The sequence below is a fragment of the Pleurodeles waltl genome, chromosome 9 (assembly GCF_031143425.1).
Source record: "Pleurodeles waltl isolate 20211129_DDA chromosome 9, aPleWal1.hap1.20221129, whole genome shotgun sequence".
Taxonomy (NCBI): domain Eukaryota; kingdom Metazoa; phylum Chordata; class Amphibia; order Caudata; family Salamandridae; genus Pleurodeles; species Pleurodeles waltl.
Genome location: NC_090448.1, coordinates 345,365,284 through 345,386,101, shown reverse-complemented (window position 1 = coordinate 345,386,101; position 20,818 = coordinate 345,365,284). Strand labels below are relative to the sequence as shown.

At 46.9% G+C, this 20,818-nt stretch overlaps 1 protein-coding gene across 1 annotated transcript in view; it reads left to right on the top strand.

The window, feature by feature from the left end:
• The window catches only part of PLEKHG2 (pleckstrin homology and RhoGEF domain containing G2), a 361,757-nt gene that overhangs the window by 216,535 nt on the left and 124,404 nt on the right, over positions 1-20,818 (top strand). The window contains exon 5 of the mRNA XM_069207509.1: positions 12,387-12,453. Within this exon, the coding sequence (XP_069063610.1) occupies positions 12,387-12,453 (67 nt within the window). The remainder of the gene's footprint in view (positions 1-12,386; positions 12,454-20,818) is intronic.

Below are 20,818 nucleotides of genomic sequence, written 5' to 3'. Positions count from 1 at the left end.
ACGACCCCGCCAACTCAAAAAGAACCTGCACCACCTTACACTAGTGCTCTGAGTTGTCCACTGAAACTATTGGGTGGAATACACTAGGGACTATCTGCTCTTCAGATACCAGGTGACACTGGACCATGGTCACACTGGCTCCAGTATCTCTGAGAGCCTCTACCCTCTGCCCACTGATGGTCACCCACTGGCTGTATTTTTCAGTGTTATCAGGCATTAGGTTTCTCTGGCCCATCTCTCCATTGCCTAATGAGAGAAGGGTCATCTCGTTTGGTTCCCCACAACCATCTTTAAATCAACTCCTCCCCAAGCACTACACTGGTCAACCCCTTGGTCTGCCTACCAGTGGGTGGCTGTGTCCACTTGGGACATTTGGGATCCCCCTTCATGTGACTCACCTGGTCACAAGCAAAGCATTTATGGTGTCCCGCCGCTGCAGGCTTTCCTGAAGAGGCCCCTGGTTTCTTATCTCCTGGGGGGTGGGAATTCTTACCCTGGGTACTAGATTGGGGCCCTTCAGAGAACTCCTTTTGTATACCAATGTACCCCCCACTCTGTTGCTGGGGACCCTGTCCTCCTTTGGAGGAGTCTCCCTCATACACCTTCTTGTGGTCCCTGGTACTCACCCAGAATTCCGCCTCCATAGCAAGCTTCCTGGGGTCAGTCAGCTTACTATCAGTCAGATACTGGTGCAGTTCTGCAAAACACAGACTAGACAAGTGCTCCTATGCAATTAAGTTGTACAGCCCCTAAAAATCTGTGACATTACTGCCCTTCAGCCAACCATCCAGTGCACTGCAAAATGGATCCATACATTCAAACCAGGTCTGTGAATCAGTTTTCAAACTCCCTCTAAACTGATCCCTGTACTTGTCAAGAGTGAGACCATGCTTGGTGGCCTCCTACATGTCAGAATAGGTGAGGTTATATCCCTTACCCAAAGCTAACAAAGTGTCCCTTCCCTCCTCTGTGAAGTGGTTCCACAATCCTGCTCCTCAATTCTTCTGTGGATAGATGCCTCATATCCCTGAAAACACATCTGGATATCATATCCCTTCTTGTACTCCCGTCCTACATTTTTGGGAATGTGGACTACCCTATCTGAGTGCACTGGTGTATTGCTGCCACCCTCACTGCTGGATCTACACCTTTGATCCAGCTCCTTTACTCTGATCTCATGATCAAAGAGCATCTTATTCTCCTCCATTTTTAGCCTCTCCAACTCTATCTGATGTCTCCTGGCTTCTTTCCTGTCTACCAGCTCTTCTGGAGTCAGGCCCTTTGAACCACCACTACTGCCTAGCCCGGAGGGTACCTCCCCCCTAGCAGCTCCTGCACCCCCACATATCTTCATTTGGATTTGGCTCCACTGTCTCCACAGTTGGATCCTCAGAATGCCCACTGGCATTTCTGGCTGCTACCCAGCCCCTCAGTCCCGTTTGTGGCTCCTCCTTCTTGGTGAGGCCTCTAACTTGGACTTTGCTGCTTTTGCAAACTGACTTCAGTTTCTTCACGGTGTAGGTTTCCAACTTATCCTTCTCAAAAACCAAATCCAGGGATGTAACTGATGATACTCTTGACTGAGGTGACTGAGATGTGATGTAGTGGGAAGTTCAGCTTGAACTCAAGACCAAAGAAAAAAATCCAAAACCCAAACCTGTATGTGGTACGTAGTGGTCTGCAATATGGTAGTAGTGTACACCAATCACTGTAGGTCAAGTGCAAATGCAAGTCCTATCCTCACCGCTAACAACCAGTGTTAGAAATGGGGTCTCTAGTTGGCAGTCATTTTGCACCCTGTCCAAGTAAGGACCCTCACTCTAGTCAGGATAAGGGAGACACCCAGCTCAGCTAACCCCCTTATCCCCTTGGTAGCTCGGCATGAGCAGTCAGGCTTCTCTCAGAAGCAATGTGTAAAGCATTTGCACATAACACAAAGTAATACAGTGAAAACACTACAAAAGGACACCACACCAGTTTTAAGAAAATAGCCAATATTTATCTGTTTAAAACAAGACAAAAACGAGAAAAATTGAACATGCAATAATAAATATATGAATTTTGCAAGAGTTGACTTAAAAATGCAGTTCCTTGAAGGTTAACTCCTTCTGGGGCTATCACGGAGTCGTGAACAACAGATCCAACAGTTCAGGCTGGCTGCGGCATCGCAGGCCAGCTACGGTGTTGGGAAGAACCGCAAACAGTACCTTGGAAATGCAGGGCGTTGTAATCCTCACAATGAGGTCCGGAGTGCGGCATCGCTGGCGTTGCAGGTGTTTGTTCCGGAGGACGGTGCAGAGGTCGTCTGGCCCTTGAAGTCACAAGTGTTACAGGTCGTGGGATGGATGGCGTCGGGGCCGCGGTGTAAAGCGGGATGATGCGACGTGCAGTGCCCACAAGTCACGGTGCAGGCAGCAGCTTGGTGATGGCTTTCTGCGGTGTCCATGAGAACAGGGCTGCGGAGTGAAATTGGCCAGTGCAACATGTGGTGTCTGCAGATCATGGCGCAGGCAGCAGCGTCGTTGTTGTTGAAGCACTGTCGTCAGTAGGCCCAAGGTAGCAGTGTGACATGGGATGGACTCTGTGCGGCGCCCACGTGACCCGGGGCATATGTTGACAACACTGGAGTCGATGGTGCTGGTGTCGGTGGACCGGGGGTGCGGTGCTCTGTGTACCTCACAAGCGGTGTCCTCAGGCCATGGTACCAGCATCGGTGTCAAAGTGGAGCGGCATTCTCGGGAATGCCAAAGCTGCAGTGTGAGCAAAGCAATGCAGAGTCCGAGGCCCACAGGTCATGGTGCAAACAGCAGCTCAGTGACATTGTCTAGCAGCGGCGTTGGTGAGACAAGAGATCGCGGTTCGACGTGGGGCATGGTTCCGTGTGGTGTCATCAGGTCAAGGTGCAGTCAGCAGCATCGTTGATGGTGTTGCAGTGGTTTTTCTTCTGTTGCAGCACAAAACACACAGTTCCCAGTGCTGTAGGCATATGATGCTGAAGTATTTGATATCCCTGAGACTTCCAACAGGAGGCAAGCTCTAGTCCAAGCCCTTGGAGAAACTTCACAAGCAGGATACACATCAAAGTCCGGTCTTTGCTCTCTTTAAGGCAGAAGCAGCAACTGCAGGCCAACCCAGAAAATCACACACAACAAAGGGGCAGTACTCCTCCTCCAGCTCTTCTCCTTGGCAGAGGTTCCTCTTGATCCAGAAGTGTGCTGAAAGCCTCCGGTTTTGGGTCCACTACTTATACCCCTTTCTGCCTTTGAAGTAGGCAAACTTCAAAGGAAAGAGCTTCTGTTGTTCAGAAGATCATGCCTTGCCCAGACCTGGCCCCAGATACACACCAGGGGGTTGGAGACTGCATTATGTGAGGACAGGCACAGCCCTTTCAGGCGTGTCAGCTCCTCCCTCCCCACTCGAGCCCAGGAGACTTATCAGGATATACAGGCTACACCCCAACTCCCTTTGTGTCACCGTCTAGAGGGAATTCACAAAAGCCCAATTGTCAGTCTGACCCAGACGTGGAATACACAAGCTGGCAAAGGCATATAATGGTTTAAGCAAGAAAATGAGCACTTTCTAAAAGTGGCATTTATCAACTGGCAATCTAAAAACCTACTTTCCTAAAATATGTATTTTTCAATTGTGGGTTCAGAGACCCCCAAACTCCAAATTTCTATCTGCTCCCAATGGGAAACTGCACTTAAGGATGTTTAAAGGCAGTCCCCACATTAACCTATGAGAGAGATAGGCCTTGCAACAGTGAAAACCAAATTTGTCAGTATTTCACTGTCAGGACATGTAAAACACATCACTACATGTCCTACCTTTAACATATTGCACACTGCCCATGGGGCTACCTAGGGCCTAACTTAGGGGTGCCTTACTTGTAGTAAAAGGGAAGGTTTGGGCCTGGCAAATGGGTACTCCTACCAGGTCGAATTGGCAGTGCAAGACTGCATACACAGACACTGCAGTGGCAGGTCTGAGACATGTTTACAGGACTATTCATGTGGGTGGCACAATCGGTGCTGCAGGCCCCCTAGTAGCATTTGATTTACAGACCCTGGACACACATAGTGCACTTTACTAGGGATTGTTAGTAAATCAAATATGCCAATCATGGATAAAGCAATCACCAATACAATTTACATAGAGAGCACTTGCACTTTAGCACTGATCAGCATTGGTAAAGTGTGCAGAGACAATAAACCAGCAAAACGGAGGCCAGCAAACCATAAAAACAGGAGGCCAGAAGGAAAAAAGACAGGGGAAACACCAAAAGGTGCCAGGTCTAACACTGATACTATATATTTAAACTCTAAAATAAATTAAAAAATGAATGGATAGTTGATAGCAAGTATCCTTGAAATAAAGGTTATGGTAGCTTTCAAAAAGGAAGCCTGGCTTAGTTGTTTCTTTTGCAATTCTCTGCAGAGAATTCGACCTGTACACAGCCTGCACTATAAGGAATATTCTATACAAGCCTATTGTCAGCTGTGGCAGCATGATAGGAGTTATGCAGATGGTGAACAAATTAAGCTACAGTGCCTTCTCGAAAACAGATGAGAACAGCTTCAAAATGTGGAAAGTCTCCTCAAAAACGAATGTCTCCTTGCTATGAATGATTAGAGAATCCCTTGCAGTACACTGCTGTGTGATAGATTTTCCTTGCAAAGAAGTCCACTGTCTTCATTAATAAAGTGGCAACTTGAGTGGTTAAACTACTAGATGGTGACAGACACCGCATTTCTCTTTCACTGAAATATATTGTTTTGAATTCTTTAAAACAGGTGCTGTCTATCAATAAGTAGAGCAGTCATCCAGAGGGCCATGCATTAAGATTTGGTCCCAGACCTCGCATAACGTTGGACAAGCTTGAGGTCTTCAGAAAGAAGGAGCACTAAAGCGGAGGCAGTATGGTTCTGTCCTTTCTTGTTCAGCTGCCCACACCCATCTCTGCTGCTCACATTGCAGTTCAACTCTTCTTCTTCCCTCAAAGCAAGGCAATTTCAACCACAATACACAATATGGAAGACCTGACCCTTGGTCTAATAATAAATTATTACTTGACCCTTGGCTCCACAGGCCGTTCTTACTTTGTGCATATTCCTGTATGATCTGTGCCTTAAATCGTGCACATTAAAAACTAATATTATGAAAAATAAGTGCTGGACAGACGAGCAGACATAGGGCTTGTATCACCAAGTGTCCAGGGAAAGGTTAGCACTGGACAAAGGTATTAAACAAAAAAACTGCTAGTGTAGGGGAATCTTATTAATGGGCATGGTTGGAGTATGCAGCCATACATCTCCTCAAGACAGGAGCCTCGTGTGATGTTAGTGCTAGGTATTGCTGTCTAGAGAAACCTGGTATCTGCAAGGGTCAGAGATCCTAGGGTGGTGTAAATGCTGGATAGGGATGCAGAGAGAGAGCCTAAGGTTGTTTGAGCACTGGATGGGGGTACGAGAGGGAGTGTATCAAACAAGTTCAAAAGTGCCTGGAGTGGTGTGGGTGGTGGATAGGCCTGAAGGGAAGACCCTGTATCACACAAAGGTCAGAAAGAGAACGGTGATGTTAATGCTGAATAGGGGTTCAGTGGAAGCTTACATCACACAAAGACCTCACTTCCTAGGTGATGGTAGAGTGGATGGGAGTGCAGTGAGAGGCCTTGTGAGACTAGGACAACGTTATGGTTGGATAGAAGTGCGGTGAGAGGCCATGTTATTGCACAGGGGCCAAACAGCCCAGGGTAATGTGAGTGATGAGTGAAGGTCAGTGAAAGTCCATGTATTACACAAAGAGCAGAAAGCCTAAAGTGACAATATTGTTAGATAGTTTTGCAGTGAGAGGCCATTTGTCACAGAAAGACCAGAGTTCCTAGGGTGATATTAAAGTAGCTAGGAATGCAGCGAAAAGCCATGTTATTACACAAGGTCCTGAGAGTGTCTGGGGAGATATTATTGTTGGGTAGGGGTTCAGTGAGAATCCATGGATCACACAGAGCCAAGACAGCCTAGAGTGATTTTGTTGTTGGATGGAGCAGTGGGAGGGCATGCTATCATGCAAGGGCCAGAGAGCCCACTGTGATATGGGTGATGGATAGGGGCAGTGAGAGGCCCTGTATGACACAAAGCCCAGAGACTCTAGGGCAGATTCCTGCTTTGTTCCTTTGTGACAGTTTTGCCTTTCCCCCGTCTTTTCACTTTGTGTGTTTTTCTTTCTCTTGCCCTCGGAAAATGTCTGCTAAGATAAAATAAGTGCCTGGCCCCAAAAGTTACTACTGGTGGACCCCACCAGCAACCACCTGCTAAAATTAAGCATTGGTTGAGGGTAATGTTAGAGCTTGTTAGGTGGCAGTGATAGGTCATGTTATCGCACAAAGGCCAGAAAGCCTAGAGTGAGATGAGTGAAAGATAGGGATGCAGAAAGAGCTGTTGATCGCAAATGGGTAAGGACCTAGAGAGGCAGGGGTGCAGGCCATGTAAGCTGCGTCCTCTAGACCAGTGGTCTCCAAACTTTTTTATGCTGCACCCTCTCCCCCCCCTACAGTTGAAAAATAAAAATCATTGGCCCCCCTCAGATTTTTCACTATTATTTTATAAAGGTGGCAATGTTTAAATATGTCTAGACCTGTTTAAATATTGCAGGTAAGTACTGTTACCTTTTTTAAAAATGCAATAACATTCTTCTGCTTAAAACAAAGGCCTGTTATCTGTATAATGCTGCTTTTGGCCAGAGTCTGGTGCCCCCCCATCCCTTCCAGGATCACTTGAGGCCCCCCTAGGGGGGCCCGCCACCCCCAGTTTGAACACCTCTGCTCTAGACATTATGCAAGTGAGGCCTCCATGTTGAAGCACTTAACCGTAAGGTGCACATCAGCTAAACATAATGAGATTGGACGAGATCGCAAAGAGAGGTTTAAGGATTTGGCAAGAAATAATAGATTGTCTAGTGGGCCCCCAAGATACCCTAGAGACTCAGCTGACAGCCCAAAAGGGTTGGACTGGGACAGAAAATAGCCCTGGGTACCAAAATGAAAGTGGCCCAATCAATGAATTAGATTGTTGAAAAAGTGGTCTATGTTTGGAAATTGTGGCAGTTTTGAACATGTAAAGACAAGCATCACCAGTGTTATGCAAGGTATGATAGACTGACAGGATGAGAACTTGCTGCAGTCAATGTTTGTTTTAATATCATGGAAATCAATAGTCTTGTTCATCATAACTTTATTTCGGCTATTGACCATAAAAGTACAATCATCCAGCATCAACACATAAAGATATATTAAAACCTCTCATAAATATCTAAAACGTCCTCGATGTGCACACAAATGTAATTAGTACATCACCATTCAGAATATGAATATATAGCAAGGAAGAAAATATGTACATATGTACATAATAAAAGAATTCTAGCCTTAAAGTTAATCTATCACTCCCAAAACAGGAAGAAGATAAACAATAAATACTTAAAAACGAAAATCAGATCCCTACCCATCTAAACACCAGCCAACATCAAGATACACAAATTGAATCCTAGGCCTGGTCCAAGAACAGAGAAGCAACCCCTTTCGATCTGTGTCTCCACATATATACTAAGAACAGGGACACAGCGAATACAATTGGATATGCCAGATTTGTTCTAAGTATTCCAAGAGCAGTTCTAAAATCCCTGGTACCCAAATTTCGACATATTGGCAGAATCCAGGCTCTCCTGTGAGCCAGATAACGGGGGCAAAAAAAACAACAAAATATGCTCTAAGGATTCCTTGGTTTCAGGGCAAAAAGGGCAACTTATCTCTGATGAGGAGGTAGAGCATAGCCACTTCGCCATAAATGACCGGACCAGCAATATTCCAGTCTGGAATGTGATATCCAGTGCTCCAGCAGCCAGATGTTCAATAGCATCCATATATTCCTCCAATGAATAGGAGTCCATGAATTCTAAAAACACAGAGGTCAGGGAACCCACTCTCATATGTCTATATAACTCTTCATCTACATGTCTCCAGTACATATTTCTTTAGCATAGCATTAGAAACCCTACACTCAGATTCTTGGTTTGCCCATAAGATTTCACATCTAATCTCAATCAGGCATCGTTTTATGTACCCCATCGATGGAAGCCTTAAGATGCGATCTAAACCCAGCCGAAAGGATGCCAAATCTGGGGAGGGCCAAATCCTCCTCCAAAATAATAAAGGTCGAAGTCTAGCCTTACGGGCAAGAAATCGGATACCCAAATCTAACTGGAGCGTGACGAGAGGGGTACTTGCTGGTACCTTAGTGAGGAGGCGTAAAAAGCCAGTTCCAAATCCTTTACATTACCATAATCCCATAGCTCTCCACCATACAGTGTCCCACCCAAAACTTGCAAATTATACATTTGTACCATAGGGGTCACTGAACAAAAGCTAGAAACCTGGGCTGCCCTCAAGATGCCCCAGTGTAATGCTCCAGTCTAAGCTTGTGCTTCTGAATCTGCAAGGACCAACCAAAGGACTCATTGTGGGTGAACCCTAAATATTTGAAGGTACGAACTCTCACTAGTCAGACACCATTTAATGTTGGGTGAGACCGAGTGGTGTGGCAGTGATTTAAAACCATATACCTGGTTTTGCTTAGGTTGATCTCCAGCCTACTCTGTCAGCAGAAGACAGCAAACCAGCCCATGTCTTTGGCATGGTTAACCCATTCAAAATACTATTAGAAAACAGATGAAAAATAGGGCCCCAAATCTCTTTCTCTGCCTTAATTAGGCCCCCCTGGGCCCTTATCTAGGCCAGGCATTTTCCCTGGAGTAATCCACTCTATAGCCATGCAAACTTTGCTGACAGTAAGGGGGCAATGATCACAGTCAGGCTGACTAGAGGTTACAACCCCAGAATCTGGAATCACACTAGATCCATTACTTCTGGAATCACTCATATAAAGGCCAGAAAAATGTTCAACCCAGGCACAAGCCTTTATATTACAGGATGGTGAGGCAGTGAATGATGGGCTCCTCCTAGCCAAAGTATGCCAGAAAGAAAAATGATCATTCCCTTTCAATGTAAGAAGTAAAGCGTCCCAGTAGGCCACTCCATAGGTTTGTTTGCCATTGCTAATTGTGGCCTTATAAGGCGCCCTGGCTGCCTCAATAGAGGCTCTGGTACCACTTTTAATAGCAGCCATCATAAGGTGCCTAAATGTCCTGAAGACCTTGGTATGCCAACGCAGCTCATGGGACCGTTTGGAGAGAGACCTTGTCTCTACCATAAAAAAGTTATTTAATGAGTAAAACAATACATTGTGAATGACCGAAAAAGCATCCTTTGAATCTACTCTAAGAGAGCTCCCTCCCAAGGCCATGACTGCTTCCAGAGCAACAACAAGAGTTTCATACAAGTGCTGTTACATAGTGGGGGAGGAAACAATGGTACCCACTTTAGTCTGTGGTGATTGCTAGTTAACAGGAGACTCCTATCGAAAGGTTCCTGTTCACTCAGAGAAATAAAAGATCCCACTGAAGTAAGTGGATGAACCAGAGCATTGTGATCACTGTCCTGTCTCGACACCACCTCCTTATCAGTAACTTGACTCCACAACCTTATGCCCACCAATATGTAATCTATGCGACTTGTTTCTCCTGGCCGGTTGAAGATGAACTTCCATCCTTCTCTGAGGTGGTTCTCCCATTGGAGGCACTGATTACATCAATAGCAGCTAAACTGGTCTTGCTACCTTCACGTTTACAATAGACATCAATTAAACATATTGTAATCCTGTCAGGAAACTGCAAAGTTACACACAGTATGTCCAATGAATCAAGATCAATGACCTTAGAAGTGCATACCAGAGTGGTTTTCATCCAGATTGCAAGGCTCCCCGATGGCCTACCCCTCAAAGAGGATACAGCAGGTAGATCAAAGCTAGCAAACCCCTGCCAGAAAAATGGTGAGACAGCCCAGGTTTCCTGGAACATACACACATCATGTTGATCCACAAAATCTCCCCACTCCTGACAGGCCAGTTTATTACTAATTCCAGCAAGATTCCAGGAGCCCATCTTAGTTGGACATCCGCACCAGAGTCAGGATCCCTAGTAGTAGGTGTAAAAGGGGACACTGTTAAAGGGGTACAAGAGCTGGTATATGCACACCTTTACAACATATTATCATGAAGGGCACCAGGATCATCAGGACCAGAAAAGGAGACATCATCAATGAGTCACCAAAGAAGCACCCAATCTATCTTCAGCTTCCCCTAGGCTGGGCGATGAGGAAACCCTCCGCTGAACCAAACGTTGCATAAGTCAGTCATTAACATAAAGATCAGAAAGAAGCAGGAATATGTTGGAGGTGGGAATAGGAGGAGCTCCCACATATTTTACTTCCTAGTCAAAAAGCTACTTCTTGGTCAGAGGAGCGGAATAGTCCAGGCCTATCAAAAATATCCCTGTGAAACAATACTTGTGGTAAGACCAAGAGTGCTGGCCCTAAAACCATTTCTAACCAGGCATTGTGTGAGGTCCTGAGACCTACAAATAAACAACAACACAGTCCCCCTTTAGTGACTTTGCAGATCAATCAATCCACCTACAAAAGGAATATAATTATACTCAGGGGAACTGAAAGCGGTATTCCATGACAGCCAATGGCAAACTTTATTTTTCAATTCCCAATATGACTCCTTCTTGTGGAGTGAAAGATTGCGAAGGTAGATGCTGTGGTAAGGATTCATTTGTAATACTAACTGTTCCTTGCCTCGACGACCCAACAGCTGATAGAGTCGTCGTACAAGTTGTATGTGGATCGACTGCCCTTGGTACTGGCAATGATTAGTTTGCGGTGGAAACAACTAGGGCACTGGCACTTGTAGACTCCTGGGCTAAAAATATGAGCACTAGAGGTGGAACTGGACCTGGGAGCATGAGGTTGTGATCGCATGATGGGAACAGGCAATGATAATTAATCAAGTTTTCAACAAAAGTCCTGTATAGCTCCTTCCAGGGAAGTAATCCTCTGCACAAGTGGTACAATTGCAGCAGCCACTAAACTTTACATGGTCCATGAGGCTGTCTCACAATGTATTAGATTCAGGCCCATCTTTAACCAATTGTCTCAGTTGCGCCACATCCGTGTCCGGTGGGCGAATCCCAGTGGGACACCGTGGACGTGTAGACAAACGTGCTATGGCCCCCCTGTTTTTTGACAGTACCAGGCAGTATACTAGTTTCAGACTTTTGCTTTTTCCTTGCCGAGGGGCCACAGGGGCTAACAGTCAAAAGTGGAGCAGGAGCATTGCGATCCAACTCCCTATCTTCCGGCGCCTTGGGGGAGGGGCTTGGTAGTGCTGGGATGGTTGGGCCATGGCAAATACCAGGCTCGCCCTCTTGAAAGACAACTGGGATAGTATCTAAACTAGATGGGTTGGAACTAGGCCTCTCCCCCATCTCTAGGGATGAATCTCTCTTGGCCAACTCAATCTCTTTTGACACTGTTTGCGGCTCAAACCAAAAAAGAGTCTACGATAGAACCAGTTTTGGGAACCGTAGTAACTTCATCCATTCCGGCAGCCAGTTTGCGTTTACCCATTATTGAACTCAGATCCCACAGTCAGCAAAGGCAATAAACTAAAACTTGTCAAGGCAAAGGAGTGGGACATCGAATAGGGCCTGAAAAGGTTGCCCAGCCCAGCCTCTTCTGGGCGATGACAGGCGAAGATGGTCTTCATCCAGGCGCATGCCCCGGCACCCCACTCATATCCCGCACTGCAGGAGCCTGGCTCGCTTATGAGCATTGCTGCAGTTTGTCCCAGTGCAGGCTGGCAGAGGTAGTCCCACCCCAGCCGAGAACAGTGGCGATGAGGAGGCAGGAGAGGCACAGGCAAACACCATCAATCAATAGTAAAAACTGGCCCAGCACACCATAAAAAAGCCCACAACCAACCAATAAAAGCCCATACACTAACCTATCAGACCAGCCCATCGGGCACTGCCTGATCACCCTATAGGCCAGTCCGATCCTGATGCCCAAACAGATAGCACCCCACGTCTGGGAGTACCCTATAATGAGTGATCAGATCTGGCCACCTGCCAGTAGGAGTCACGTGCTTTGGGTATGGTTGGCTTGCCTGTTGATGGTTGCCCGTTGGAAAAGCAGTGGGAGTAGTGTATGCTACTCTGCAGGTTTCCTATTAAGCATCTAAACCACAGTGTAAATACTGACACACCCGATAAGCTTGATTTTTACATTCACGGATTCATGACGTCCAAATACTGCTGAGCTGTTATATGTGAATTTGCTGACTTGTTGTTGTTACTTTGTCTTTTATTGTCCAAAAATAATAACATGTAAAAAATATGAAGAACCCTAACATGCTTTGCTGTTGTTTCGTCCGCAGTGAGCTGCTGGAGGAGCTGGAGTGCTGCAGCAGCGCCCACGCCGTGGCAGAGTGCTTCGTTCAGAGGGTGAGTGCTGGCCCTGGCCTGCTCAAGACAGCCCCCTCCGCGCATGAACACGCCACATCATGGCAAGCGCTGTGCAGTGTCCTCTGCCCTCCTGGGAGGCGCACCTAAAACTGCTTCAAGTGTGTTTTCTAGTTTCTAAGTGTCATTTCCCAGCATGCCCTGTGTGGAATCAGTGGAGTCAGAAACCCTCTTCCCTGTCTGGGCCTCTTACTGTAAACCTACATTCTCCAAAAATCCCCTTTCTCGTTACACTGTATGGAGCTGGTGTCAAATCTCAGCCGCCATCTCAGCATACTAAATTGATATTTGTGCTGGAAAATACAGAACATGTGCTGCAAAACTCGAAGAGTGTCACGAAACACGCACAGAGCAAAACTGCCTCGAGTGCGGACAGCTTGGTGTTTAAAAACAGGCATTTGCAGAACCTGTAGGTCTGGCGTTGGCTGCCAACATGTTGGCTCTGGCAATGCTTGTTTTGTAATGGGTATTGTAAAACTTTATTGCTGGGGTAGGTGCCGGGCTCTTGCCCGTAGGCCTCAAAAAGCATGCATTGCCTTAGTAGTCTCTGGCACTGAAAGGAACTACTTTGTGTGCAGAATGCCTTTATTCACTGTGAAGCAATCGAATGTCTGATATGGGCTGTCCTACTTCCCATGCTGTATGAGGAAGAAAAATGTGAGAGAATCACTAAAGGCCAATGGAAGGAGAGAGCTGGCTGAAAGGCCCTGAAAGTAAGTGTATTGTACTTAATTAAATCAAAATGGCTTGGCTAACGCCAGGTCTAATAATAGGGTGAAACCACGTGCTTTGCTTGAATTACTCTGATAAGTCTACTGTAAAACGAGGACTAGTGATTGGCAGTCATGTAATGATTGTGATCCACTGTGCAGATAGTTGTGTGAGAGGTCTACGGTATGACATTTCAGTCATAACCTGGAACAAGTTTACTACAAGTGATGGTATGCGGTAAAAGGTTGTCTGGAGAGATGGATGGAAAAGTTTTATCCTGTATGCAACATTTATTTGTGTCCCACTTCCTCCCAGGTTAGGCAATACAGTAAAAATGTATTTAGCCCAAAACCTCAGTCACTGCAGTGCTGGTAAGTGGACAAATGGGATTCTCTTCCTTAGCGGGCTTCTAAGCGCTAGGCTCAGGAAATTCTGAACAACGTTTACAGAGGAAGGAGGAAGAGAAGGGGAAAAGGAGCAAGGAAGGATGACAACAAACACACGAGTGAAATTAAGAGAAAGGAATAGCATTGTGGTGACAGAAAGTGACATGAGGTGGAGCCAAAACCATGCATTGTTGAAATCTGGACATGCAGAATTCTACAGTGCCGTCAGAGAGTTCTTAAGAAAAAAACTGCGGGCCTCTACAAGATATTTTTTTACCAGCAATCACGCCCGCTACAGCAGTGTTTGATTTTTCTACTACTGTTAATTGGTGGTAGTACTGTAAACTAGGTTAATGGCACTTTTCTAAAGGCTTACAAAGGATTAAGGTCTGACTTGGACTTATGCAGACACAACCTAGCCCTTCAAACACTATTCGTAATCAAACCCCGTATTCTGGTTCATGGGTGTCTATCCTAGGTTTAGGGTGGTTGGATCCATGCCAGACCTTCAGAAACACCGCTGACCGTAAATAACTTCCATTAAATGTATTGCATGTAAACGTATTTTCTGTGGATAGCCTAAAATGCGAGCATGGATGTGGCCACCTTGGGCCTCCAGTGGACAGCTCTGCCCGAGGCAAAAGCTAACCCTATTCTCACAGCCCTATAGACAGTCAGGGTAGGACTGGAACAGGAAAAAGTCCTGGGCACCAAATTAAAAGTGGCCACATTATCGAATCAGATAGCTAAAAAAGCTGCCCACATTTGCCAATCAGAAAAGTTTTAAACTTGTAAAGACATGATGTATAGGTGTTTGTCAATGTATGCGAGATTGCATGCATTAGTGCTCCCTGCATGAAATGACTGTCTATATCAGATAAGTCGACAATAAAACCTGCCCTCCAGACCATAAAACAGGCCCACAATCATCAAAGAAAAAAAATCCCATACATTCACTGTTCTGTTAGACCAGCCCTTCGGCCACTGCCAAATTGCCCATTAGGCCAGTCCGGCCCTGGAGATAGCTGTGCAAGGTATAGGAGGGTTGGACCTCAAGTGTGTTGTGATTTTACTCACACAGGGAGTCCCACTAGCTGCGGTTCCTCCTTTCTTCAGTCTTTCCCTCCAGCATCCCCTCCACTCGCTTCTAACGGCGAGGCCCATCCTCGGAGCAGACCCTGGCAGGAAGGAAGTGCCGCTCTCAGACGGGATCTAATCTCCCTCCAGGGAGGCTCGCTTTCCAGCAGAGCTTTAGCTGAGATTTTCTCTCCATCGACGTTCCAATGATTTCTTGTTTGGAATCAGAGCTGCATATTTCCAGCACTGCGAAGAACATAGCCAAAACGCTACTCCATTTTCTCTCCCTGACACTCGCTCTCTCCTTCTCTCTCTCTTACTCGCTCTCTCTCTTTCCTTCTCGCTGTCTTTTTCCGTCTCTTGTTGTCTCGCTCTCTCCCTTTCTTTCTGCCCTTCCTATATCTATAGCGGCATTTTAATTCTTTGTTTAATTACCCTTTTTATCTGTTTTATACTCTGTACCAGACCCTCTCTCCATCATTTTCCATTTCCCGACCTCCTATCTTATGGGTACTCTCACCGCTCAGTCTCTTGTGGGCGCTGAACTTTTGTCTTCACCCCTCTTTCCTCTGATATTTTTCACCCTCAGCCTCTCCCTCAGTCAGTATTTAATTTGTAAATAAGAACGTGCTGGTGCCCCTTTGAAACACGGCGGCTGCTGCCATTAAATGTGGAGTACAGAATACTGAGGCAGGTTAATCCTGAAGCCATTTTGGGCCTCTTTAATCTATTTACAGCCAATCCCTGCCCCTTCAGCTCACCCTTGCAGCTTTCTGCTTTCTCCCTTTGTGACGGTTTTTCGTTTTTCTCTTTCTAATATGTGTCTTTTGCTCACAGTAAATGCTTGAGGCAGAAAAATAGGTGCTGGCCTAAAAAATAAATGCCAGTGCCCCACACCGGAAACAATTGGCTAAAATTAAGCCCTGCCCTCAGTGTATCATCTCTCACACATGTTCTTCCACTCCCCCGCCTCTCCTTCTTTCACAGCTTTCTTTTTCATAGTATTTCATTTTCTTTTCCATTCCCGCTACTCACCATGAGTCCTTCTCCTCCTTTTCGTGCCCTCTACCACTTCCAACAATCTAATCTTTCCTCTTCATCTCATGTCGTCTTCTCTCTTTAAGTATTCTCTCGCTCTCATCTGTTCTCCTCTCACACTTTCCGTCGCTTATCCTTTCATGCTCATTTTCACACATCCCTCTTCTTTCTTACTCTCCCTCTCTTTTGTCCCCCCCCCTCCATCTTTGCCATCCCCGAGTCTCTCACTAGAGACATAGGTGGTCATTCCAACCCTGGCGGTCCATGACCGCCGGGTTGGATGAGCGCGGGAGCACCGCCGACAGGCCGGCGGTGCTCCAATGGGCATTCCGACCGCGGCGGTAAAGCCGCGGTCGGACCGGCAACACTGGCGGTCACCCGCCAGTGTACCGCCGCCCATTGGAATCCTCCAAGGCGGCGCAGCTAGCTGCGCCGCCGAGGGGATTCCGACCCCCCCTACCGCCATCCAGTTCCCGTCGGTCCGCCCGCCGGGAACCGGATGGCGGTAGGGGGGGTCGCGGGGCCCCTGGGGGCCCCTGCAGTGCCCATGCCACTGGCATGGGCACTGCAGGGGCCCCCGTAAGAGGGCCCCTAAATGTATTTCACTGTCTGCTGCGCAGACAGTGAAATACGCGACGGGTGCAACTGCACCCGTCGCACAGCTTTCACTCCGCCGGCTCGATTCCGAGCCGGCTTCATCGTGGAAGCCTCTTTCCCGCTGGGCTGGCGGGCGGCCTGAAGGCGGCCGCCCGCCAGCCCAGCGGGAATGTCAGAATTACAGCCGCGGTCTTTCGACCGCGGAACGGTAACCTGACGGCGGGACTTTGGCGGGCGGCCTCCGCCGCCCGCCAAGGTCAGAATGAGGGCCATAGTTTTCTTTGGGCGGGGTGTTGCACCCCATATAAAAAATATAATTTCTGTTGAATAGTTGGGTACAGGTGCTTTCAGTTGGGTATGGTGAGGTCCTGTTGGATTTCACCAGGGATATTTTCGTGCACACACTGACAATAAGGAACCCATTTTCTCTATCATTTCTGTTTTAAAAGCCCTAACATTTTTGATTATTTTACAAAGCATTGTGTTTCTCTCACATAATACTCCTAACAATCTGTATTCATCTCCCTTTCCACTGCCCCTTGGGCCCCACTTTGCACCCTGCTTGTTGTATAATCTATTTTAACATTATATGCTGATTTTCGGGAAATCTGAAGCTCACAACCCCCCAATCTTATTTACCAAGCTACGCCCCCATCTCTCACGTCTATCCATCTCTGCTTCTGTCTTTCACTCCTCATTCTTTTTTCACAACACCCCCTCTCTCTGTTTGTTGTACATCTCACCCATTCTCGCACTCTCCCCTTTCTCTTCACACTGTGAAGTTTTTATTATTTTTCCTAATCCCATTCTCTCACTCACCCTCACGGTATATCCCACACTCTTCTCCCAGTATCCCTCTTCTGTCTCTCTCACTTTGTTTCTCAGTCACTTTTTCCCATTCTCCCTTTCTCACTCACTCTACCTGCCTCCCTTGTTGGACATCATCAGAGAGGGGCAGCTGCCATATCCAGAATGGAGCACTAGAGTAGTTCTGACCCTGCTCGACTTGCCAGCATCCTGCAGCACCGCAGACCATGGTCCAGCCCAGAGCAGAATAGGGTCCTCGGTGGAGATAAGTGGGCGGATCTTGGAATGGATTTGTTCTCTCCTCACTGAGTGCCATCAGCAAATCAGGAGTACCTTGTCCGTATCTTCACCGTTAAGTGGCTTTTGGAATAAGTGTCAGCAACCAACTTCCAAAAAAATTAAAACATTACAAAGAATTGAAGATTAAGATGGCCGACTTACAAGGTATCTGTGTATTACAGAAAGGCCACAGGGGCAGAGTGGAATGCTTGCAAAAACCTACCAGCAGATTTCAAAAGGAACAATAATGGAGAAACTGGGCAGTGCCTTATTGAATAATCCAATAACACTCCCCCACTGGCTACCTTTTAAGGTGGTCTTAGAACCAAATCAGTGCACATTGGGAGGTCTTCGACACCTGAGATGACCCCTTTGGTGACCACCCCAAGTCCCAGGTACAGGCGACTGGACCCCATCTGAACACTCCCCAGGCACCTTCACCCCTGTACCTGCCTATCACCAGGGACTGCTTCCCGCCTTTCCAGGGAACAATCCCGTCCACCATTTTTACTGTATAAATGACTTATTGGATTACTTAAAGGTACAAAATAATACAGACCCTTCTATCACGCTCTGTCATCTCTCGCTCTCTACATCACCTTATCACATGCCCCATCTCTTTCTGCCCCCTCACACTCTCAAACATGTTTAATAATCTTTTCCTCCTTCTCTCTCACACATTTTCTCTCACTTCCAGTCCTTTCTCGCGTTCTTTTTAAGTCCCCACTCTAGTCTTTACATTTTTTCCACACTATCTTCCTCTCTCTCAAGCACTTATTTGTTTCACAAATATACTCTCCTTATTTCTTTGTCTCCTTTCACGCTGTTTCGCTACACTATCCCTTTTATTCCTGTCTCACGTTCATCCAATCTGTCTCATAGGAAGGTTCTACTTCCCGTGCTTTCTCCCCCTCCTCCTCTTCAAGTATGCCCTTTGTTCCCTCTGTTCTCACACACGCTGCTTCCACTGCTCTTTCTATCATCACTCACTCTCATCTCTCACACTGTCCATCTCATTCTCTGTCTCTCACACATGTGCATGCATGCCAACAGACCTGATTCAGGCGGGAGACTCGCGATTTTTTTTCAGCCAAAATGACATTAATAACTGGTTCCGGCCTAAAATCGGCTCTGCTTTAATAGAACTCAATGGGAAAAATACACATCCCCAATTTTTTCCCAAAGTGTCCCACTTTCCTCTTCTTAAAATGCCCGCAGGGTTGCACGCCCTCTCTCTCACATTAACCCCCCCATCTATCTCTCACACTCTGCTTCCTTTGCCTTTCCCTCTATTCGATCACATTTTCTGCTCCCTTTCACTTCGTTGACTCACTTTCCCCACTTTTCGTTCTTCTTGCTTCTTCCCTCAAACGCCGTCACATAAACTCTTCCTCGTTCTCTCACACAAGCCTAATTCTCCTGCACTTCTCTCTTCCTCTCTGCTCTCTCTCACTCCGCTCGCACTCTGCCTTCCCGCTCTCTCCTCCGTTCAGCCTCCATCTGGCTTCCATTGTCTGTCTTCTCTGTCGTCCTCTCCAGGTTGCTCTTCGCTGTGCGCTCCCTCGCTGAGATGTTGTGCTCCTCTCGGCTCTAATTGGCTTTCCTTTGTTTGGGTCTCCTGTTTCCTAGGCCCTGCAGCGGCTGGCAAGGGCCGGGGGACTGTTCGGGATCAGTGCTGGCTCGCGCGCAAGCCTCCCGCCTCTTCAGTCTTTTTCCCGGAAGGTCACTGTTTCTACAGCCAGAGCTAAGTCTCCCCTATGAGGTCCTCTCATAACCCCTCGCTGCTGGGGGCAGCTTGATTTGTCAACTCGGGCCCCACACAGTTCCTCGTCAGAGGCATAGCCCGTGAGAAACAACCATTGGCCACACACAACGCGCGGGGCCTTACTAGGTCCTCTCGCGTGACTGGTTTCTTTTACAGATCTGCTCCATTGTCCATCTGTTTGCTAGATATCTACGGCTGCGAGCTTCTCCATACAGGACCCACCTTTTGAGATACTTTCCGTAATGCTAAACAAGTGTGCAGAAGGAGTCTTAGTCACGCTGGTGATGACACAAGTTTATGAGACATGTCAGTCATAGGTCCCTAAGCATTCTGGGAGATTTCGCCCTCACCGCAATCTCTGCTTACATCCACCCATCAGCATTTCTCACCCTCTACATTTTTGTCTTGCTGCCATGCTACTCTGTCCACACTTGCATGGTTCCCTCCCCTGTCCACCCTCCCAGCCTTCTGTCAATACTGTTCTCCAGAATATCGGTACAAACTCCTATGGGAGGTGAATGTGTGTGTATTTGTGTGCAAGGGTTATGGTGTGGTAATGGGCATCATGGTTTCTGAGCGTCAGCAAAGCTTTCCTCTGCCCAGAGAGCTACTGTCAAACACAAGGTCATACTCAGTGTATGCTCTGCTCGTGTAGCGTTCTTATTGGAAGATGGCCTCCTTGACACACCCCTTTGTCTGTTGTCTTCGATATAGAGATAATTAATTACAGGCAAAAAGATAAATGAAACCTTTTCTGTCTACGCTTTGAAGGAGTTAAATTCTCCCTTTTCCAGTATTTGCACCTCCGGGTCGAATAATGTAGGCAACAGTGTATATGGCAGCCGACCACAGACTGCTGCAAGATTCTTGTCCTGCGCGAGCCGCAGATGGAATTCTGTACTCCGAGCTGCACAAGTGACTCTGATTAGCTGCCCTGCAGTCATTAATGAGAGTCTAAACACATGGACAGTCCTCATTGGTTTAAAGGGTCCAATTAGAACTGCACAAATAACCTGCTGTTGTAAACTATCTTATTAGCTTTTCTGTAATCATTCAATATAGCTGGGAGCACCCAGTACATGCCCTGAGAATTTTCTTGATCCACAAACATAGGGCAACCAAATGACAGGTGTTTGGGCATTTCATCCTTTTATTTTAGCTACCTACAGAACCCCTTTTTCTAGTAAAGGAAAACAAACTCAGCTCTCCAGGTGCATTAAAAAATGGGTGCACAAGAGTGGATGGGGAGGCAAGGTGCACATGGGGTGGGATTGGTATTACAAAGACTAAGAAGAGAGGGGAGATGAGAGAGAGGCAAGAGGTGGTATGCAGGATAAGTTAGAACGGCTGAATGATTGAAAGGGATATGAGAAAGGAGAAATCAGGGCTTTGGGGCGAAGGAAGGTAGTAACAAGTGGGACGGAAGGGATATTAATGATAAGTGAGCAGGTGGTGGCAGGAGAGGTGGGGAGGTGTGGGGTGAGAAAAAGGGTACAGGAAGAGTAGGTGGATGCTGGCAGGGGTAGAGGATGAATTGTGCAAGAGTGGAGTTGGAGAGGTGGGTGGAAGGTCAGCTGGAAGAAAGGTAGGATATAGAGTTGAGAGGTAGGAAGCAGACAGATGAGAGATAGTACAAAGGGAGTTTGGGGTTGATAAAGAATGTTAGGGAACTTGTGAGTAAATTGGA